This window comes from Lepisosteus oculatus, chromosome 21 (genome assembly GCF_040954835.1).
Source record: "Lepisosteus oculatus isolate fLepOcu1 chromosome 21, fLepOcu1.hap2, whole genome shotgun sequence".
Lineage (NCBI taxonomy): Eukaryota > Metazoa > Chordata > Actinopteri > Semionotiformes > Lepisosteidae > Lepisosteus > Lepisosteus oculatus.
The window spans coordinates 7,006,004-7,030,518 of NC_090716.1; the positions used below are offsets into that span (position 1 = coordinate 7,006,004).

The window sequence follows — 24,515 nt, forward strand, 5'->3', positions numbered from 1 at the left end:
GTCTGACAGATGGCCTTATCATGAGAAGTACCAACGCAGACAATTACGCAACGAAATGCACAATTAAAAACACAGCTACCTTTCAAAAGCCTCTATGGGATATATATACTGTATATATTTTCCATAGTATTATAATGAAACACTGGTCACCCTTTCAATGGCAAAATTATTTTTTGGGATTCTATGGTAAACTAGCCTGACACTACTGAGGTTAATTTGGTGTATGAATAGGAAATCTGAACCTGTAATTCAACAAAATTTAATGAGATATAAAAAGCCTCAGTGAGCTTTTTTAAAACTTAAGACCTATGAAGAAAAATACATAAAACAGATCACAAAAATTATTGACAAACATGGTTTGTTATATGATAAACCTAATATGAAACATCACTATAAATACAGGCAAATAAATAACTCATCCTCTTCCAAGGTAATGAAAACATTTAATATTACAACAAATCTTTCATTCTGAGATAGGTAATACTAGAAATTACTGTGTTCAACGGGAAGCAGCACAGACACCTCCTAGTTATCTCTCCTTTAAATCAAAAACATTTTTTAAACTCAATGACAATATCAATACCTCACACTGTTTAGAAATAGATGGGAAAATATCATCATCTGGAATCTTTTGTTTAGAGGTACAATACACACTAAGCTAAAGATATCCAAAATCCAGAGGAGGGCAAGATTCAGTGAAGACTAAAAAATGAGGAGGATGTAACCTCTGCACAGCTTCAGTGTCACTATCTGAAATACATTTAAAAAACTAGGATAACTTGGGTTAATGAAGTAGTTATTTGAAAGGGAAAATTATACACTGAAGAGAAAAGGTTACTAAGGAGTTCAAGCTTATTGAGAACTGAGCTGTTGTAAATATAGGATAAGACAAGGGTCTACTTTGATGCCACTATAAGTGTTTGTGAACTCTAATTTAATTTCAACATGTCTTGCTGTTAAATATAACCTAAATGTTATAGCTGTAACACTGTAGTATGAACAACACTGGCTTACACAAAAGTTAATTTTTTATCCCACATTTACTTTGCCACTTGAATTTTAATACAATTCAGTCTTCATACATAAAAAGGTCCACAGAAACACAAAGCCATGACACCTTTCATTGGAACAAAAAGCTGACGCTTAAGCTGAAGAAATTAATAGAAAAGGGAATATAATTAGCACAGTTATAATAAACTTTACTAAAATTATCACTGCATTTGTTTACATGACCATTTAATAAGATTACATCAGTGGTACTGACACCAGCCCCGCTTCACAGTACTCTTTTTAATTATGGGAAAACATCCCCATCACCTCCCTAAAGGGGACAAATGGCTTGTACCGGTTCTGCTTGTGAGCAAGCCCATTTTACAAGCCCTGCTCACATCTGAAATGCAGCTTTAGCTACTGCTGCTGCAAAAGTATGATCTTGGTTCTTCAGGCAGCACAGTAAGAAAAGGACAATACAACTAAAACGGAACCTGAACCTTAAGATAATGCAACACCATTTGTAGGTCTAGAACTCTAACACAGTAAAGAACACAATAAAACATATTTGTTCTCACAGGACACATCCTTCAGCAATATCTCAAAGGTCCCTGACAAAAGCAAGCTGCCATTGCAGACAGGCAGAACCGTCCTATACTGGAATCGGAGACATAACTACACAAGGAAAAACACAAAGGAGTGAAGCCTTTCACACTGGTATAATACCATATTGAAACATCCTTAATTCTAAAAATAAAAGATGTGAATTTTTTTTATTCAGTAGGTTGATTGTAGGTTGACCAACCGGTAAGTTGGTACTAATTTTGTGTAATAAAAACACACCTTTTCCAATACAGATAACCGAGATTGAGGGAATAGCATGGTGGTCATCAGATACACGAACTTATTTGGTTCAAAAATATTTTTAAACTAAATCTCTTAAAGGACAGAACAATCTAATATATTTAAGGCATTTTAGTCATGTATATTAGTCACAATAGAGTCTGTCTAGTTTTACAGCAGTGACATAAGCAAGTTTAACTGCAGCAGGTGTAATAATGTAAGGGTAAACATGGAAGTAGAGAGTGGTCACTTTTTTCGTGAATGGGGAACGGCTGAGCAGGTGGTCAATTTTTGTACATTTTTAATTCTTAATTGCACAGACGAAGTTTGAAAACATTTACATCCAGACAGAAGTTCTGGCAATCTAGAGGATGGGTGTGGCAGATAGGACGATAGCAAGTCAAGTGAAGGCATTAGACCATTCAGGATAAGCAAAATCTAACAAGCACACCTTATCATTAAACATTTAAGCAGCAGATATGATATACGCAACAATGTAGAAAAAAAACTGAATTTTCATGGTCCCTAGAAAGGTCTTTAAAAGGTAGGGCTATTATTTTATCAAGTCTTTCTTGGAAAAATAATTTTAATGCAATGTAAGGAAGGCTGAGTTTCACATTTCAGTGAAAACAGGTAACACTGTAGAATTCAACTTGACAAGACAGACTTTGATCAAGATGAATCAAAACACCATGACTGAAGGTGTTTCCAGTGTTTACGCATAAATAGACAGGGACAGAACGAGTAATTATAGTATCTTTTTTCAGGACAGGCAATGCTTGTGACAGAAGATAACAAAACATGAGACTATTGTGTCATTAATTTAAACCGAATGTACCATCCCAAACACTGTTCAAAGGGAAAATCAGGTGGGGGAGAAGGATGTTCGATAATAATGAAATATAATTTTATAATTACCAGTTTATTTACAAAAGCAAAATTCCTACTTGGTCACTGAATGAATAGTATGTAAACAGTGTTATATGGTTAGTGGAACCTCACCTAGTTAAAGATGTAAACTTGGCAGGATCAAAGGGTATTAATGATTAAAATAATATAACAATAATCATAAAAAAGGTAGTAAAATTGGACATATGTACTGTAAACTGTTACTGGTAGCATCACCTACTTAGCACTCCAGACCGAGCAATAACTTTTGACGTCACAAACCTTGCTGAGCAAACCCCTAAACAAACTTCAGACTATCTGGACACAAGCAAGCCATCTCATCTACAGGACAATGAGCTTCCCACACGCAATGTCATTCTGGATCGTTTAACCTTTGTATCCTTTCCTAAAGCAGGCGTAAGAAAACTATTCCAATACATGCAGTTCCAAAGAAGTTTCAAAGTCAGCTGGAATAAGGAATTGTAAAGTAATGGCAACAACAAACATCCTCCATAGGTAACATACATAGCATTACAATTTTCCAAGGGATAGGATTTGAGCAGACATATGAGGAGGATAAGGTGCCATCTCTTGTTTGTTTTTTAAAATGCAAATCATTTTTTTAAATTATGAAGTTGCTTTTTCAGCTAAAGAAAACTATTCCTCAATAAATGGCCTGACAGCAGTCTACACTTTTTTAAATTGATGCATTGATTTATCACAAGAAAGACTTTGTCCAGGCTATTTCCAATGAGGAAAGTAAATGCCATTTAAGAAACTTTTACATTCCCTAGACTGTTCATGTACGTTACATGAGGAATCATCATTATATGAAGGCTTTTTACAAATATCTATAAGCTTTTTACAAGTAAAATACAAATTAAGGCATTAGTTTCTCACAATAACAGTGAATTCAAACTGATATCAGGTTAGCAGCTGAGATTATTAAAAAGCAATGTTTAAAGATTTTGTTTCATTTTTATTTCTCTAAAACCTGCCTTTGGTTGGCTACCAGGCGACCTAGGTCATTTTTTATTGTTAGTGACAGTTTCCATCAGCTACCACAACAGACAAATTACATTTTTGTTCAGTTTTTGCCATTGTACTGTTGAAAAGGAAAAAAATATTGAGCCCATGAATCAATATTTAGAGATAAAACCGCAGATCAGTGATCGAGAACTGGTTTGTCACATCAGTCAGCAGTGGGTAGACTGGTCATTTTCAGGGCCCCTACATCAACTCCTCTAAAATAAAAGCAGACAGGCCATTGTTGCTGAAATCCAGGCTTAGTGAGCTGGAATTCACCTATCTGTCATTTCAACAGTTGTTGGAATCATGCTTTTTTAGGGGATGACAATTGATTTAAACATTCTAACTACCATCTAGGACTGAGTACCAAGTTGACAAAATGCTCATGAATTTAGGAAAGGTTTAAAAAAAACAGATAGCTCACAGTCCTGTTAATTACCGAAAGGTAGAAGATTTTACTACAAGCTAATTAAGCAGCCTGGTGACACTACTCCAGGGACCCATGCTCTGTTGCAGTCCATGGCACCTGTCTGTAGAGTTTGCGTATTCACACTGTTATTTGCCAGGTGCTCCAGGTGTCTCCAGTCTCACAAATACACTCAGATTAAGACTAATCGGCTATTCTAAACTGTCTCTTTCTGGGGTTGTCTTCACGCATGGGGGAGAGTCAGTTGCAAGTATCAGTTATGTGACTACTGAATCAAAAGAGCAGAATACGCCAAATTACATCCTGTCCGTTATGGCTCTTGTGGTATCAGATATCTATAATGAGTTATGTGGGTCTGCATTAGACACACAGAACCACTGCTGATGCACACTAATTTCGTACATTTTTACATTATACATTAATCTTAACACTATTCATCAACAACAGCTGACATTTGATTTACAGGTAATTACAGCTATATGCAATGTTCCTGTTATAATGTTTCAGCGAATCCTGGAAAGGAACAAGATAATGTGTCAAAGACTTGATATGAAGCACTACTTACCTAAACTGTACCAAACGCACAGGATATGAAAGTCATTTATGAGAAAAAAACAAGTTCATGTTGATGAGGCTAAAATAATTAGATGACTTGTATTTTAGCACTCTTTTCATTATGCATTTTGTGCTACTGCATTGCTCCTTGACACAGAAATCTTCGACGGTTGTAATAATATACAAGATTCAACATCAAATAGGTTTCCTGGCTTTTCTTTTTCTAGTACACCAGCAAATTCACATTACAAATTATTCCAAAACCACAGAGAGCTCCGTCACCTGTGCTACTATCCTCAAACACGATGTCAAGGAAACCTGACTTACAGCATACAAGCTTTTGGGAATGTTTTCTGTGAAATACAAAGACACAAAACATAACTGCAATTAAAATAATTGACTGGTTGGCTTAAGGAAAATACCAATCAAGACATGCTAATTTAGTCCAAAATGAAACACACTGAATACAGAAGAAACCTACCAGTGAATACAACATCATTGAGAATTATTATTATATTATAACATGTTTGGCATAATTACATAGATGATGGTACCAATTAACTCATAACTGATTATCAGCATCGGTGATTTTCCACACTTATAAAAGCACTGAGGAGGTGCCCAGCAGTGCAGTAGCAATCACTGCATTATGCTTTTATTTACCCAACACATCCCATTACTACAACATTGCTTCACGAGTAAGAGTACCTCATGCTTTTTCTCATTACAGGAGAAACGCCACTTTCTCCAGCTTTTCCATAATAATCCCTTGCCTCAGCGAGCAAACACCTCAGAAATGCATAAAGATATCTGATGAAATGATCATTAATTCTATTTAATATGGATATTTTCAATCACTTACCTCTGCCAGTGATTGATTCATTTCAATCAGTTGCATCTTATTATTTTCAGAATAAGACAGCACATTTACCCTCACACAGATGAAAATATTTTACATCTACTATGATCAGAAGTGACAAGAATTTAAGATTTATTAATGTTCATGGACTTAAAGTCATTAAAGATTATGCTGCCTATCCTTCACTCTCCAGAGCACGGTGACCAAAGACTTTCAATTTCCCTTGTTAACAAACTAGCTGTTGTCACAAAGCAGCTTTGCAAAATGGAATGGGATTCATATGGCTAGAAAAATAGAGATGGATCAAAATCTTCAAGAATTAAGAATAAATATAGAAGTCTGTTTTTAATTATATGGCATATCATTTCTTTGGGAGGATATTTTAGGAAAAATAATTAAAACGATGTATTGCATGCTGAAAGAAACGAAAAGATTAAAAAAATTAATTAAGCTGTACTGATGATTGGGAACATAGAAATTAAGCATCTTCTGTGCAGTCCTTATAAAGAAATGAAATGATCGCGTAAAACGCAAAGAAAAAAATGTTTCTTATAAATGACTTGTGTGAAAACAGCCGTATGAGCTGGGACAGGACATTTTTTCCCCCGCTACAAAACATATATTCACTCAGCTTACCATCCACTCCGAAATAATAATGTCCACTTTTTCAACTGGTAGGTCTACTTCTTCTATTCTTCCTTTGATTAAAGTAATGATGTCTTCAAGACTGTTTGATCTGTTGGAAAACCATTGTAATTCAGTTTTAGTGCACTAATATTACAGGGCATCGGCAGCACAAAAAAAACATATCAGGGTATTAAATAAAATAAATTATTAAAATAAAAACAAATGCATTTTCTTGGTCTAACGCCCTCATAGTCATTTATAAATATAACCGTAAACGTTTTTTGGATGATATATCAATTATTCAGTGTCCACAAATATTTTTGGAAGTTGATTGATAAAGAAAACACGACTTATGAAAACAAAAGCACTCTTATTACACCTATTATAATTCTGCCAATCACTGGCACCTCCACTGAAGGCTTAGGATGAACTCAACTGGGATTGCATTAGCCAAGTAAGCTTCAACTTGCATTTAGCTTAGAGAGACAGATTCGCTGATAAGCCCTGCTAGATCAGAATAAGCAATTCATTTGTTTCCCAGTACAAATAAACACCCAACAGATTTCTGACATTTTGAACAGGTCTGAGGAATGGCATCTCAGCTAGCTACAACTAAGAGAATAAAGATCATGCCCAGAGAGATAAAACCTCCCAAGAATGAGCAGTGCAGTATCTCCATGCTCTGAAAGCAAAAACAGAATACTTTCACTAAGGCTGACCACGCACTGCACCTGTACACACATTCAAGTTGTTAGATACTAAAGGAAATGAAAATGAAGAGACATAAAAAGGTTCTGAATTGAAGAGATATGTGTTTTTCACTTGCATTGAAGATGTTTTGCCCTATATGGCCGGCACCCTGTCTTAACCAGAATACAGTATTGAAGTATGAAGCCAATATTAAAAAAACATGGAATAACAATCAAGGAAAACAATTATTTTATATTATTACAATATAAACTTAAACTTTCAAAGATTTTCATAGATACTGTTGTGATTATGCTTATTCTTTTAAATTTCTCAAGACTTAATGTTCTCAAAATCAAAGCCCTCCACTCATTATTAAAGGTGATTTCCAAAAACTACAGAACAACAGTATTGAATGGATGGATGGGTGGAATGGTAACTATAAATGGTAACAGTAAGGTACGTGTTTGCGTAAATTCCTAGTTCATCGTACAATACATTACACAAATCATTGAATGCACAGGAAAAGGCAGCAAGCCTTAATTAGATTTTCTGCATATATGGGACATATACTGTATATGTACCATATATGTATACATGGTTATATAAACAACATGGGTCTCAGAGTCTTTCCTGGGGCCTGAAATATACTTCAAAAGCACCAAAGAATGTTCTATGTTATAAAAAACACTGAAAGAAACACTCATGAAGGTGGCAGTCTTCAACCAGCACAATTTGTATAGCAAAGCACTAGATAATTGTACCTCCAGAGCTACCCTTTACATACTCTGCTGTGAATACAAACACTGAACCCAAAACAAATATCAGCAAACAATGAGTGTGCCTAAGTTTTAATGATCATCCCATTCTCCCAAGCACACAGTATCAATCTTTCTGAATATTCCATTATCATGACAGCTAATGTTACCGGGGACAGAATAATTACTCACACCCGTAAAATTTATTTCTACAGAGCGATCCTTATCTCTAGCTCTTACTGCTATCTCATTCTCCCAGAATCCCACAATCACTCTCTGCCTGGCTCTAAAGGAAACACTGTAATCTCATTAAAAGTGTAATTTAGAGGACAATGCTGGAGACAACTGCAATGAAGGGTGGGAGAAGAAGGCGTCAGAGTGAAAAGCACTGGTGTACTTGTTAACTTCCTTTATTTTAAGTCAAGTACTCTACACTACAGAGGTCACGCAAATATGCCAGGAATAAATAGCGAAACAAAATGGTAAATTACAATATTCTGCTGGTGCTTCATTCATCAAACTTTAAAAAAATGTTTCAGAAACCATCAATGAGATCTTTTCAAGCTCAGATATGCTCAGCATGATCTGTATAAAAAGGTCACTTTAAACCCAGAGAGATACACTCTTTTGGTGCCAGTATTAATACAACAATTTGCAAGGCTTTCCGCTTCCAGATGTGGAACTACAGATGACGATTATTTGTTTTGTAACTAGAAACTGTACTGATAAAATGTAATACAAACGCATTCATGATTATCGTAATTTCACATTTATTTAAAATAAGAAGTTTAATTTTTTCATACCAGTTTTCACATAGCCCAACATTAAAATCATTAAATATGTACCTGTACTATAAAATGTGACTCTTGACTTTTTAAATCCAAAGCAGTGAAATAATACTGTAAAAGGGATCTTTCCATAGTGTTGTTTGTTCCATTTTCCCAATACCTGACCACACTGATATCCTGGCTTCCGTCAAGAAACAGCTGGACGACATCCTTGGCTCGATCAGCTTCTCACAACAAAATGAGCCGAATGGGCTAAATGACCTCTTTTCATATCTGGACTCCATTTAAAAATGCAATCTCTGTTACAACCAGTTTTCTTGATTATGGAAATGAATTAATTAGTATAGCAATCAAACAGGAACTGGATATACACAGAAACGGTCTAGAATGAACAGAACTGTCCAGTATCTGATTTTTATAACTGTTTTAAAATCACTGTGTTATTCACTCCAAGAAAAATAATATCATAACCTCGGTTTTCACAAAGCCATACGATAGGGCTAAACAATATGACTGCAAATGAGCTAAGATGCACTGCCGGGCTTCCTGAAGTTTTCAGCAGTCGATCTCCCTACAGCAGGCTGTCTGCAGGGGACTGCACTACGGTACACACTGACAGGACTGTGCTAGCATGCGGATCAACTTGTATTAGCAGCATCAAGGCTGGAAAGATGAACTTTAGCTAGCGTGCCTTTAAATTCTAGGACCATGTAAACTGACACAGACTTCATGGTGGTCAACCATCCGAAATAAATAAAGGTTGAAAGGTCAGCTAGACTGCAGTGCATTATATAGCACAATATACCTTCGGACGTTTTCTTACAGCTGGGTTATGGAGCTGTGATGAAGATGAAGAACACAGAGCAAAATCTGTGACACTACACAAGAGGGGGGAGTGGGGACTCAAGCAGTCAAGCTAAAAGGTCCATCGGCATGGGTAGAAAAAAACTCCCATGTGGGGGGACAAGGCTAAGCATCACTCGAGCAAACGGACCCAGGCAGCAGAAAAGAGCCCGATTCCTGCTCTTGTGGTCCGGGTGCAGCAAGTGTGTAATGTGAACAAAATAGCACATCACTGAAAGAGACACAGAGGGAGAGAAGTTAATCTATTTTATTGCATGAGCCACCTCACCCCCAAAAGGTTGCATATGTAGCGTGGGGTATTATATTGATATTAAAGATCAAATGAGGAGCAGACAATCAGCTAGTAAAAATCATTTTTAAACACTTTATCTAGTTTTGAAAATCCAATTTTTTTATAACCTTCATGTCTCAGCTCACCTTTTTTGTGTTGACGGGTATCTAACACAGCTGTTAACTTGTATTTCCAGAAAGCACTGCATTACAACTGGTCAACCTTTTCCCAACACCTTGAACATGAAACACAAGTACTAATAAAAGGCAAACTAAGAGGCACAGAATACTACACACTCCAACTACATTCTACCATCAATTTAAAGAATGCAAGAGAAGGTAACAGGTCTAATGAAGACAACATCAATGTTCCTCACCTCACAATGTCCATAGCCTGATAGATGATCTCAGACTGGTCCACTCCTATCACCTTTTTGGCTCCTGCTCTCGCTGCAAACATTGAAAGAATACCGGTGCCACAGCCAACATCCAAAACTACCTGCAGGTCAGCAAAAAAGACGATAAGAATCTAGGAACATCTGGAGAGCATTCATTTTAGAAGCACTGAATGCGCTAACAGAAGTAATTTTTTATTTAAAATGCATACACACCACCAATGAGAAACAACAGATAATACATTGGCAGATTGTGCTTCTCTAATTAAATCTATAATATAATTGTTTCTACCAATAAGCACATCACCAGATTTTCCCCCACTTGTGAAACACTGCCACAAACACACACAAAGTACAGTAAAATATAATTCAAGTGATTAATCACAAAAAAAACATACTGTACTGTCACATAAAAGGTACAAACAGGCCCCCAGAAGAAACATGCAGGCTTCTGAAAATGGGTCATTAAGAGGTGTAAATCTAGAACAAGGACAAGACTGTAGTTCAGAGATCTTTGGCTCGCGTTCCATCACACTTTAGTGAACAGCAACCGCAACCCTTGTGGGTCCTTACCCGTTCTCAAATCGAGTACAACATCTCAATTGTGATTTCAAATGATAGATTGTAAGGTTTCACCATATTCATATGAATGCTCACAGAACTCAGGTGGTCAGGGGTTCCACACTTTTTCAGTCCAACATGTTCAAAATCAGACTCTTAAGGCTAAAACAGTTAGGTAGTCGTTGTCAACATAACTAATGGCCATGATGTCGGACAGTACCAAGTGTAATGACAACACTGATCTGTATTTCTGTTATCAGTGCTCTGCAGTCTTCACAAACTAAATAACACTCTCATGTGCAATAACACTAAGGTACATTAAATCAGCTCCTGTCTGTGGCACTCCTCTCCCAGAGATAGCTAACCCAGGAGGGCTCTCACTGTAGAATAATACTGCAAAACCCCTAATAAGACCAGCCTGCCCCACTTACCTTGTCCTTGAAGACATCTGGATTGAGGCACATGAAGTCCCTGTAGCTTTCTGTCCGTACTTTGTCCTGCATATATCATTACAAACAAAAAAAGCAGGACTGCTTATTAAAATTTTGTCTTGTAGCAAATTATCTAGCAGAATAAAAAAAGATTAAAAATGTAAAAACCCATGCATTGTACAAAACAATAGCTCATGAACACTTTTGTCAACACCTTTATGCTTTACAATAAATGTGCTACCTAAAGCCTTTCAAAGAAGCCTATAGACAGATATTCATTAATCAATTAATCATATTGGTGTTTCAAATAAATTATATTTTGTTTCTTTCAGATATTTTAGCTTAAAAAACTTGGCTGCATAAAAATAAATTACTTCTCACAAACAACAAGATAACATTGATTTTTCAAAAAGAATCCAGCCTGCAACAATGAGACATGGATGTTACTTTATTACAGAACTAGAAATAAAAAAATAAGCTTCTAAGCTTCTACCATTATTACATGTAGCTCAGCATTTTTATCACTAATCAGGAACGAGCTACATGTATATGAATTAAAGGGGCACTGCAACACTTTTTTTTGTATTGCAGGGTTAGAAAGAATCAGCATTGATGAGTGCATTTCAAACCACAATAAAAGTAAAATGTACACAGTAATGTACTGTATAAAACCTCCAATTTACATCACAAAATAGACTAATTTTCCCAGTATGAGCAGTGCATATTCTGCAATTCAGAATGAAGCAAAAGAATTCTGGTGACGTTAAGCAGCACTATTTCATTGTAAACAAGCAGGCTTGTGAAAACATCTCTTTTAATGGAATAGAAATATTGCTCTCAACTTCCAAGAGAGTTTTGCCAACAGATACTACTTGTTAACTCTGCATACAGATCACGTTGGAACATTTCTGCAGTGAAATGACTGCTACACAACCTGTATTTGTTCACTTGTACATCACATCACATTAGCCATTACAGTGACTAGCGAGCAGGAAGGGCCACACCGTGTCATAATTTGTAGGAACTCACTCTCTCACCCATTACTGAGATTTAATAACCGGTTTGAGAAATTGGGGCCGCAGTCCCGCTTTATCAACTCAGCATAAACAACAGAAAGAGTGTGTGCTGAGGATTTATATAAATCTACAAATTTACTCTTCTGTTCTTCAATGATCCCTTTTTTAACATTGATATTATTTTTTCTGTTTTTTCTCTTATGGGCTTTTCTATAAATGCAGCGCAATAAAAGTTAAATGTACACAGTAACGTACTGTATAAAACCTCCAATTTACATCACAAAATGCAGCAAATGGATTAAAAATTCTAACAAGGTAATCTACCAAAGCCAACAAACAAAAAACAGACAAAAAGAAACACAAAACAATAATTGTATAATCATACTCTTCAATATTTTGCAGATTTTTCAAAGAACTACTGCAACATTAATATTTATAATGATGCAAAACTGAAGCAACATAGATTGAGCAGAAAGCTATGAAAGTTTTTTGTAGTTCTATTATCTACACCGCAAATACTCATACCTTTTACCTTTGTATTAATGGTAAAAGATATTTCCCCAACTCTTGCTTTAAGAAAAACGGAAAAACAGCTGCAAAACTGCTCCAAGCAATTTTACACCAAAGGTGCACCTACAGCAGAGTCCAACACAATGTCTGACCAACACAGCTGTGCACCAAAAGGCTTTTAAATACAAGCCATTATCAATTGTTCTCCTGCAAGTAAATCCCCTTCTTTATAACTGCACCAGCTTTCTTGATTGGTCTAATGAATATTTTTACTTGCTATATCACGAGTCCTTAAAGAACTGCAATTACATCTGCAGAACTGGCAATTAAATTAGCAGACAATTTTCACAGGACAGCATCTACGTTTAATGCAACTAATTAAAAACAATGTTGCATTAAAGACAGAGAAGAATTTACAAGTACTGCACACATCACTTGAACAGAGAAAACCCCACACAGTTAAAAAAAACTGCAGATTTAAGTTCCTCATGAAATAAAGATATCTACTTTATAATCAGACTGCAATCTATTTATTTATTAGCTTTTGTAAGTCAAAGCACAGCAAAACTCTGCTTTCAAGTGGAATTCCTGAGAAATGCAAAGTAACTGCACCTCTGCAAACTTTATTTTGAGGTTAGACCCAAGGCCTGAGAAATATAAGAAGCAGTAACAATTTGAAAGAAAAATAACTGAAAACTGAGAAAAATGTTTTTCGCCTATTTTAATTAAAAGGAAACTGCTTTATGCCACTACAAAGCGATAGACTAGGGACAGAAGGGTTAAAAATGCAGTATTTCCCACATACAGTGCGTCATGGGACGTTGGTTTATGGGAGCTCGTAAAACATTGACGTTTCACTTTTGGATGATGCGCATTAGGGTGTGAAGCTCCTTGCGTATGTTGGTTTTATGCAGCACTGGACACAAGACAGGATGAATTCTAAACCAGCAGAGATACGGCACTGCGGCGCATCAAAACGCCCACAAAGAGCGGGCAAACTGCGCCTTTGTAGCTACTGGAAAAATTAATGAGGACACTGAACCACGAAACAGTGATCCACAACTCTGTTCTCCCTCACTTGCTCCCAGCATTTTTATTTACTGCAGTGCTTTGTGCAGAAAGTCCCCCACCTTTAGCATCTCCTCATGGATCCCATAGTGCCCGTAGGAGGTAAAGTAAGCCTCATCCTCGTCTTCTCGCAGCTCAGCTATGGCACCGGCAGCCGAGACACCCGTTCTGACATCTGCGTTCATCACCAAATTCTGAGCAAATTGTCTGTAATCAATTTCAAACACATCCTTGAGGCAGAAGAACTGGACCATGAAAAGGAACAACTCTGCTGCAGTGGAATTTTCCCTCCATCTTTTCTGCCCATTCATTAATGAGCTTGAGATCCCTCTTCTGGTGGCAGAAGGAAAAGCAGGCAGCCTAGGGATCTCAGTATTAACATGATCTCAGTATTAACATCCCAAGGGGATACCACTCAACACACCACATATATATAATTGCTCACATAAAGATGTGTGTTCATAACACAACATAAATTATTCAAGACCTAAAATGATTTTAACGTTTTCTACATTTCTGTTGCTTTGTACTGTTCAATTATATAAAATACACAATTATAAGGTTTGCAAAATTGAATTGTAAATTGTAAAAGCTTATACATATACTCTTTGAAGAACCAGATTTTCTCTCAGTCTGCAAATGGACTGCATTTTCTAGAATCACTAAACATTTTTCTTTGGCTTCTGTCTCAATAGAAAACCCCAGAAGCCGTTAACTCTCAACGGGATTAAGAAACATCTGGAACATGTGATAGTGAGTTTCATGCAGTCAAAAGGTCTAAATCCTGAGCTGAGGGAAATAATATCACCTCAACTTCAAACCTAATACCAGAATACTACCCTAAACTAAAGGCCCTGGTCTAATTGATTAAAACAAATAACAGGCTTAGTAAAACTGTGTGATTGTGAAAATACAAGAGTGCACAGAAATAAAAGGGACTGGTGAAAGAATAAAACTGACTTTAACTTGTGCAGGTCTTCCAAAGCTCTGGCCAGAGCTTCCTCAGCCCGGCGGGAGTTCTCCTCAGCCCTCTGAGCCCTGAGGAGAGCTGCCTGTGTCTGACTCTCCTCTGCCAGCTGGTCAGGCTGGTCAGCTGCCATCCGCTGCCCATCCCAGAGTTCTTCAACATCTGGTTCAGAGGGAAAAGACAAGAAGCAATTCTCAGCTGGACAGGCAGAACTCCACCCCTTTAAAAGGTAACAGAGAGGATTCTTTAATTTGGCTACTTTTCACGTGCAAATCACTCCAATCCATAATGTGCAGCAAAAGAGAGAAACTCTGACACTGACAAGGTTTACGACCAATCCATCTGTTAAGTTAATCAGACATCATGAAGACACTGTACACAGATTATGTTCACTTTTTCACTATATTAGTGATAGAATATATCATATACTATACTATATTATATACTTATTAGAGGATAATGAACGTACTTCCTTTGCCATTTCTGCTACTTGTCTAAACATTCTCAAAACAGATCATGCATTCCAGAAACAAATAATTTATCATAAAATGTGTTTTCAAACACTAGTCAAGCAAAAAACAGGACTTCTTAAGAGGATTACCCCTGTAAGTGGTTAATGAATGGCTAAGGGGTCTCTGATGAACACTCTCTCTCGTATCATACACAAATTAAAAATAAATATTTCAAGAAACATAGCAAGAACGCTAAATCTTAAATTATTTGGGGTGTATGTTACGAGTACTGTATCAAAACTAGCAAGAAGGAGTACAGATGTGTGAATGAAAAAGCATCAACAAACATATAAATGCATACCAATCTGGAGAAGTAGATCATCCTGCAAAGCTGGTTTCATGAATTCATCACCGTTCCATGGAGCAGTATCACAGACTGACATTATACTCTCTGGGGTGCATTTCTACAAATCAAAAAATAAATACCACGAGTCATATTTACAGGAGTCCTTCTCTTGACGACGCTGAATACAACTTATCTTTTTAACAGATCCTACATAATTCCTTCATGATAATACAATAACACAAAACAGAGTTACAGAACACAAACCAGGTCCATTTTAATTATCTTAAAGAATGTTAATAGCAGTTAACTGTGTCCTCTTTAAAGATGCACTTACAGTACTGTTAAAATCCTAAATGGCAAAAGCATTGTCATAACCATACACCTATACGAAATATATATAATATGAAAACAAAGTAAATTCTAACAGTCCCATACACTTACCATCAATCTAATGTAGTTTATAAACTTAATATAGCCATAGTCATCTAGTTCTGTAAAGGACAAAATACCTCAAGTTAATTTAAACCAAATTCATTCATACCACATTATAATACAATAGATGTGACCTAACATTGAAATGGTTACAAACAAATTTGCAGGAGTACATTTATATCATTGATCACTTACTGTGTTTCTGCACTGCTGAGACAATGTCAAAATGGTGTTCCAGTTTACAGTGGGAGAAAGCATCTTGGACAGAATTTAACAACCTAATTAAAACAAGGAAAACACGTTTTAAAAATTTACATTTGAAAACAGTGACAAAAAATATGTTAAAGAAAAAAGGCAGTGAACCCATGTACAGGTGTAAGCTAATCAACTACATATTGTAACGCAACGGGGGCTCAGGCGGGCGCCCTTGCCGCATCTGGTCGGCCCCATCCCGACTGGAGGCTCGAACCCGGGACTTCCGCGTCTCTCTGCAGTGACCTAGCCCTGTGAGCTAACTCTCTTTAGCTCACGGGGCTAGGTCGCTGCAGAGAGACGCGGAAGTCCCGGGTTCGAGCCTCCAGTCGGGATGGGGCCGACCAGATGCGGCAAGGGCGCCCGCCTGAGCCCCCGTTGCGTTACATTGGTGTTAGAAGTGGGATGGGATAGCCCTTCGCCGGGGAACGGCGATTTAAGCGGGGGAGAGTGTAACGCTTACAGCCGACAAGCACTGTGTGTAAGAGCCGGCATACCAGAGCGGGTGACGTCACCGCCCTTCCCTGTGATAGCAGGACCACAGCTACTGGGCTGTGGAGAGATCTCTCTTTAGCTCACGGGGCTATGTCGCTGCAGAGAGACGCGGAAGTCCCGGGTTCGAGCCTCCAGTCGGGATGGGGCCGACCAAATGCGGCAAGGGCGCCCGCCTGAGCCCCCGTTGCGTTACAATATTAAAAATGACCTTTTAGCTATATTACTAATTGTACCTTCTTCCGTTTAGTGCTTAATATTTGAATAAAAAAAGCAAAGTGAATTCAAATATTATTGTGTATCGTCTTGAAACGCATTATTGTTTTCAAAGAAGAGGTTTCATATTCTTCCTCTAAAGATAGAGTCGTTCATTTTTAACATGTAAGTAAAGCAAAACGTACTGTATGTACTGACATTTCTAAATGAAGCTGTGTTTAAAAACAATTACTTCCCCGCTATTTATATGCATTTTAAAACTTACAATTAAAAAAAAGTTTCACCTGCATAGAAGAGATAGAGAAGTACATTTCACCTGTCACAAAACAAACAGTTGACTTTTATTTCGTTTTCGGCAACTTCATCTTCCCACGCATCCTCGTCTTCGCTATCCGACAGTTCTGGCATCTCATCAAAAGCTTCTTCATTTTCACCTTAAAAACATCGCAATATCAAAAACAGAACAAACGATAGCAATATTACGTTCGCCACATTTAAGATCCAACCTACTGCATTTCCATTCTTAGCAGTGCCTCTACTTTCCATAACGACCATTAAACAACGAACGCTATTCCTTTAAGTATTCAATAGCATCCAGTACTTAGTCCCTTTTCTTGTTTGGATCCATCTTTCTTTATATAAATCTTCCCTGTTTTATATAAAGTCTGGTTGCGTGTTACATGTTCGCCATAAACTACTACAGTTGTAAGAAAAATGTATATTTTGAAGTGTGTAACAATTTCACGTGTTTACCGATGGAATGCGCCATCATGATTCCGAAGTTCCAACAAAAGCAGCTGCTTCCGGGTCACAAGCTTTATTTCACTAACTGCAGTTCCGCCAACCAACACGTCGTGGTGCTATTTCGCATTACAGTGTAATTAAGCGAGTTAAAAGTCACATACTTTCTACTGTACCAACTGGCCCAGCAAAGCCTACAAAACTAGATTACAGTGCAGGGTTTGCATTAAAAACAATCCAAATAAAAAGTCAGAGCATATCAAATCACAAACTGTAAAACATGAAGGGTGTGCATTCTGTTTTGGAGTGTGAATAAATATATGGTCATAATTTTTAAGTCCAAAAAGAAGGTTAAGACATAGGGAGGCCTTTTAGTAATGTAAGTTACTCTAGTTTGTGAATGTCTGGAGAGTGTATTTTAAATGTTTGGAGGAAGAAGCTCATGTTTCATTTGATTGTTCTCAGAATGGCACATGAAAGAATTTAATTGGTCTTTATTTCAATTTATTTAGGGACACCTGTAAGTTAATTATGTTACTGAGATTGCATAGTTTATTGACTGGTGCTAGTTGCTCTTGAAAATTGAGAATACTGTAATTACACCAAACCTAAAAAATTCTGGATAATTATGATTATGGAGAATCAAAGCCAATATGAAACTTTCACTTAACTGTATTCATATTGTAAATTTCTTTTGATTTCAAAATGTATGTTTGGGTTGTTATTTAGAACACCAAAATGAATTTAAAAGATCCTCTTCGCTGTATTACTCATCGAAATGTCCTTTTATACATACTCCTAATTCAGATTAAATAAACTCATATACAATCATTTAAGAAATATTGTGAAAAGTAATTAGAATAATTGTCCATTGATAAAGTAATATGACTAACATTTTTTAAAAACCCTGACATTAGATCAAAAAGGCTTAATATTGCTCAAGTATGTGTGCTAAATTCTGTTTTAAAAAATCCCTTTATTTTCAGAAAATGACACATTACACAAACAAGGAATTTTACCAAGATACAGAGACCTCCAGAGAATGCATTACACACATGCATTATTTTAACTAGACTAGTTTGCTGACATTATTTACCTCCAAATAAAAAAAACAACACATATACAAGTTTTACAACACATTTATTCATTTTCAAATAATCCAACAGATGTAATACAAAAACAATTTTTGGATCCCCACACATAAAACTGAGCACACATGTAAAACCCCAAACCTTTATATTGTCATGTTTCCCATGTTAAACACACAACTGTGGTATCAGTGCACCAACATAGCTGCACAGCAGACTGGTGGGCAAGCAAGAAATTACACTGGGAGAACAGCACCTGCTACAGCACAGTGCCCATGTCCCCTGCTGTTCCACCAGAATCACTTACAATGGCAACCTGGTTTTCCTTAGTGGCCCCCCAACCTACTACAGACCCCCGAAATCAGGCTACAAGGTGGTAGTGCTGCTTCTGAAACACTAATCAAATGTTAATGATGGCTGACACTCCCCACTTAAAAAATAAAAACGTTATTGTAATAAAATAATCCGATATTCTGCAACGCGGTGGTAATAAAAGTGCTTTTCACATGACATTTTTCATTTATTCTGACTGTCTGGAAAAGCAATAGTAACTAAGAATTCACTGCTGTGTGGGAAAGATTCCAAATACATCCTGACCACTTACCATCACAGTTCGTGTGGCATGTTGCACACACCCCTAATGGATTGGTTTTCCACCTTGTGTTATTTCTCTGTCTTTTCTGCCAGTTTTCCCAGGTTAAAGATGTCTTTGTTTTCCAATATTTCCACTTTTTTCTCTCCTTCCATGAGTACGTTCACCACCATAGCCCTGACCACTGTTGTAACCGGTATCGACAAGGCCGTGGGGAACACGAGGGAAAGGGGGGCGAGAAACTTCCTAGCTAACCACTCCGCTGGTCGAGATTCCTGTCGGTCAACCAGAAGAACTCTGCAAGAAAAAAAAAAAGAATTGTCCACTCTTAGGGTGTCCATGTTCAGTATTACAGAAATGAATACAGTACCAATGCACCTCTCATATTCACATTACGTCTTGCTAGCTGTAGTTTACAAAGTAAATATTATGTAACGAAACTCTTCAGGTTCAGTGCAGTCTTGTAAAGCACAAGCTATAGAATTTTAAAATGCACTGAAACATGCTTTTTTTTAAAGCTGATTTTATGGAAATCTGATCATGAGTATTGAGCAAAGGGTAATTTTATTAGGCCACTAATTTTCAATTACATTATTTATGATATGATACCAGACTAGTTTCATATAATGTACTAAACTATATACATGAAGTGTATAACTAAATTAATGTGTTTAGAAATATCATAGTTTAAGATATTTGTTAATGCAGAATATCTTTATTGTACTTGGAAATTACAGAAATTTGACAAAAATCTTACGCGGGTCTAAAGACTGAATATCTATCAAAGCCAAGTTCCTCAATATCAGCCTCAACCTGGCCCTAAAAAACAAAAATACAAACATACAAATGTTAAGATGGGAACTCAAGGCCAATGAAAAATATAATAAAAATAAAATTAGACCAAAGGATTACAGATAAGTAATTCTAGATTGATACACATTAAGAAATTCTCTTGTGGTTTAAGCAAAAAAAATGATTATACAGTAAAAGCAAAATTTCCCAAAGCCATCTTGAAAGGTGTAGGATTTTGATCTTTAAAAAGGTTTCCATATCTCACAGATATAAAGAAATAGAATAAATGCTAAGCTTTTCAAAAGGTTTTATAAAAAATATCTGTTGCAGACCTTTACTTTCAGGTAGAGGAAACCACTGTTTTTATCTGCTCCTTTTGAAGACTCCAGAGTAAAGTGGGAGCAACCACCAGCCTTTGCCAGCTCTGCCGACTTTAAAACATAGTCATGGTCCACACGTACAAAACCTTCCTGTTTAAAAGAAACAAACAGGGAATTGTGATCAACTACACAACATCTTTTCTCTTCAGACACTAATGGGAGTAAACAATGATGTAAATTGTGCAAACGGAGAAGATTTTTAAACTTAAAATGTGACAAAATACCTTCAATATATTATGTTGAAGCCCAGTATGGATTTAAATGGAATGAGTATGTGTTACAGGTACAAATGAATAGACGAAGCTCTTAAAGCTTTAGTGTTTCCATCAAAAATATAGCTTGAACCTCCTGGACTGATTCTTTTCTTTACTACCTCAAGATTATTTTCTACTTCTCCACTGCAGACATGTCGTTACCACGATGTATTTTAAAACATTGCCCACAGCTCCGCAGAGCTGAAGTGTTGACAGAATTGTACCCATAACTTGATTGGTGCATTCGAAATTTTCGACGCTGCCCTGCCAGTGAAAGCATTGCCTCATTTTAATGTTATTCAAGGGCCTGTATAATGAAGAGTGGATTAAATCGAGCCCCTAATTATTTTGGCTTTAGTTCTGGATTAGCCTTCTGTACTGTCGACTCTAATTCAGTGCGACCATTTGATGAAATGTGAACTGACATAAATACCATGGCTCACTTTCAATCCGATTATGCAGTTAGATCACCTCAATGCTAACCCAAGCAGAGGACGCCGTCGGCTTCTTTTTCTACCACTCCTACTAACAACTGACAACCCCTCCCTGATACACAAGTACCCACGCTACCACCCCATAGCCCCGCAGCAGAGCCCTCAGCCAGGCTCAATGGGCTCTATTCAGGAAGGTGACGCACGCACTGCCCCACATCAACCTAAATATTGTTTTATGAGCAACAAATGGACTCCGCACTCTAAAGAAATTTCACATCTTTCGGGTGCAGGCATTTCTACAGCTTTTAAAAGGTTAAAGAAGAAAAAAAAGCTACAATGACTGTCTTGTGTTCCACTAACATTCTAAAGAGGTAATGAGTATGTATGTGAATCTATTTTCAGCAGTTTTAAACTTCAAATACATTAGCTCTAATACGCTTCACGACTCCACTGCACAATGCCAGTTCAGAGTTGAAGCATTCTGCTCCTGACACTACATCCTTCTTCTCAGGAATATGTATAACACACTAATTCCATGACAGCCAGGCACTAACAACAGCCAGCAGTGCACTGAAAAGGAAACTTTTTCACACCGTTTTTTTTTATTCAAACGATGCCTATGGAACAAAACATCAATCTACACTTCATGAGATGCTGACCGCATTGTGCCACGTTATTTTACTTCCTTTTTTTAATTTGAAAAAGAATACGAAGACTTAAAAGCTGTTTTTTTATGCATGAGTGATTGTTAACATTCTGAATAGGTTTATTATTGACCTACTGCTTTTGTTGAAAAAAAATCAATTCAGCCTAAATTCTAAAATGCTGCTTTATTAATAACCATACAAATAACTATAATCACCAAACAAAAATCAGGCAGACACCCTGTTAGAGAAGTCACAAAGCTTCTAGGGAATCTTTCTAAGATGCAAAGATATTACAAGAGAAATGAGGCCATAACCAACGATAGGAAACAAATACAGTATAGATGTTTTCACTAGTTTTAACTCCTTCGTAGTATCTCATGGGTATATCTATACCATGGGAAAGTTTTTGAGAGCAGACAAAATAACAAAAACAGTATGAGGTGTAATTTAAATTTCTAAGATCATAAAAGGAAAAAAAAAACTTACTGTTCCTGCTTTGGCTTTTGTTGTTCCTAAGCAGCAGAAGCCAACGTCATGACCTTGGAATGCGGCAGCATAGTCATCTAGCTTCTCGAAATCTACCACCTCCTGAACCTGAGGAAAAAAAAGCCCTCCCACTATTTATACTGTTTGATTTGTGGTTCCCTCATATGCTTTTGACTACCTGTTATGGGACTGAGCTCACAAAACATCTGCTGGATGGAAAAACCACAAATGTAAAGAGCAAGACTTTCAAAAAACCTCTAATTAAAAATCGTATTTATTTTCTCAGACTTGACTTTTTAATGAGGTAAAAATGGTTCATCACGTTTATATTCCAAAATGAAGGCATTCGTCAAAACTCTGCAGGAAACAAATGAAAATGCTATTTACAGCTTTTTGAACATGCATTATTTCTTTGACTTACTAAGTTTTCAGAACCTTTGTCTTCGAAAGTCAGTTTTCGTCGTCCGATCAGGGTGATCTTTGAGAAGATCTGCTTGGTCACAATCTCTTTCAGCAGCACTTTGCCAGTCTCACCCGATGCCCCAAGAATGAAACAGCTTTTGTTTTTCTGTCTGAAGTTCTCTTCTAGCGTCTTCATGTCCTCTGCCATTCTGTATTGGAAATATTTCTTACAATAACAAAGTTGAATTCAAATGCAGTTATAACTCATTGCTTCAGTATGTACCTCAGAGGGATGAGACTAACTGATATTTTACTGTCTGTGCTCTTATGTTACGACATCCTGTCAAGCAACACTGAAACTCCTTAACACTGCAGCATCCTGGCACATAATTAACACTCTATTTACTGTAATGTGTGGTTTTATTGTTGTTTTACACTACTATTGGATGCCTCACTTGCATATAAACATCAGTCAGTTTACATTAATGTAAATGTGTTCATTAGCAAACATCAACATAGAATTGCAAAACAGCTTCAGAGTTCTGGGAACTTTTATATAAGGTCACTACTCAAATGGAACTAAATACATTAACCTCTACGTGCAATAGAGAAGGCTTCATCAGTAGCCTTTTTATGTAGCAAGATGTGCTGTTTCATATCATATTTAAACTAAACATGTACAATCTGCAGTATAAATGAAATAACATTCTGATTCACATCAGCATCTAGTCTGTTAGTTTTCCAGCTCCTTTTTCTTATTTGCATCAACTTAATATTTATAATTGCTGAAATTAAAACAAAATAACTAAACATGTATTGTACTTATGTTCCAATTAATGCCAACTAATAACTTAAAACGTACAGTAAGAAACATATGAAAAGCTCGTTTACGCAACTATAGGTGTGTATATAGGGAATAGCATACTATTTAATTTAGCATCTCAGTTAAATGCTTTAAACAATTTTCCAATCGTTGTTCAATTACAACATTTATTTTTTACACCATACAGTGCTCGTGTGAGACAAATAGTTTTATTTCACTTTATTTAATTAACACCCTGCAAAGTAAATAGTTAAGTACTACCTAAAGGAAACATTTCTGTATCGGACCCAAATAATTGTCTGAATAATGTTACAAATATCACTTCACTGGTAGCGAGACGTCGTTACATGTTTACAAGTTGGGCGTTACTGTGTTGCAGTTGAGAGTTTTGTGACCATATGCATTTCGAGCCTTAAGGGGAGCAATCTTCATCAGACAGGCAGAGGTCGGTGCACACCGTTCAGCGATCAACACTAAAAGACGAAATGCACGTCATGGCGGATTCCCATGATGAGCAATCTGTGGGCTCCGTTGTCGTGGACTTTCTTGATATCATCACTTTTTATTGGGCCACCTCTCTTATTGTATTCTATTTCACACAGCAGAGACGATAGCAATAAACAAAACCAGGCGATAGTAATTTGGTCATTACACACGGTTTAACGCTTCTTCAGGTGTCCTGAAGAAGGCCCCACAACAAAATGTTGTGTTTCCTTACCTTTCAGCATGACCTTTACCTATTCCCTTCTAATTCATGGTTGTTAGTTACAGTACTGTACCTGGGAAGAGCGGTCGGCTCAGAGGTCTCCAAATGATTTAAGACAGCAGCAAGCAAAACAATTAAAACAGTCAGGAAGCCAGCTATTATTCTACAGTTGGATTTTCGTGGTTTCATAACAGATTTTTGTTACAACATGTATTACTTTGTGGCAATCACGCCTGAGTCACGATCTCTCATGTCTTCCTGTTTGTCTCTCGCAACATAAGCGAGCATGCGCCTTTTGTGAAGATGTCATTTTCGAATATAGTCAGCAGATGGCGCTTTGCGCCTGTGGGCTCTGTTGGATGTAATTCATTGCGAAGTGCTAAGAGAAAATTTGAGCAAACTCTTTTGATGCTGAAAATATATGTGCAACTATTTTAAATCATATTT

General features: G+C 36.8%; 2 protein-coding genes across 3 annotated transcripts in view; both read right to left on the minus strand.

Moving 5' to 3' along the window:
* prmt3 (protein arginine methyltransferase 3) overlaps positions 1-17,524 on the minus strand; it is a 44,562-nt gene extending 27,038 nt beyond the window's left edge. Inside the window, exons 1-10 of the mRNA XM_006642638.2 lie at positions 17,477-17,524; positions 17,040-17,157; positions 15,959-16,041; positions 15,773-15,822; positions 15,347-15,449; positions 14,527-14,695; positions 13,629-13,773; positions 10,973-11,038; positions 9,963-10,084; positions 6,228-6,327 (exon numbers count right to left, since the gene is read on the minus strand). Coding sequence (XP_006642701.2) covers positions 6,228-6,327; positions 9,963-10,084; positions 10,973-11,038; positions 13,629-13,773; positions 14,527-14,695; positions 15,347-15,449; positions 15,773-15,822; positions 15,959-16,041; positions 17,040-17,157; positions 17,477-17,495 — 975 coding nt within the window. The 5' untranslated portion in view covers positions 17,496-17,524. The remainder of the gene's footprint in view (positions 1-6,227; positions 6,328-9,962; positions 10,085-10,972; positions 11,039-13,628; positions 13,774-14,526; positions 14,696-15,346; positions 15,450-15,772; positions 15,823-15,958; positions 16,042-17,039; positions 17,158-17,476) is intronic.
* Positions 17,525-18,587: 1,063 nt separating this feature from the next.
* Positions 18,588-24,348, minus strand: htatip2 (HIV-1 Tat interactive protein 2). Of its 2 annotated transcripts, none has more exons than XM_006642637.3 (6): positions 24,142-24,348; positions 22,559-22,748; positions 22,138-22,245; positions 20,269-20,406; positions 19,902-19,963; positions 18,588-19,441 (listed from the first exon to the last, which is right to left on the minus strand). In XM_006642637.3, exons 1-6 carry the CDS (start codon positions 24,255-24,257, stop codon positions 19,216-19,218), a joined length of 840 nt encoding a protein of 279 aa, XP_006642700.2. In that variant the 5' UTR covers positions 24,258-24,348; the 3' UTR covers positions 18,588-19,215. The 2 variants fall into 2 exon arrangements, with proteins under 2 accessions (XP_006642700.2, XP_069037806.1); XM_069181705.1 differs by having other exon boundaries at positions 22,559-22,765; positions 24,142-24,208.
* Between the last annotated feature and the right edge of the window lie 167 nt (positions 24,349-24,515).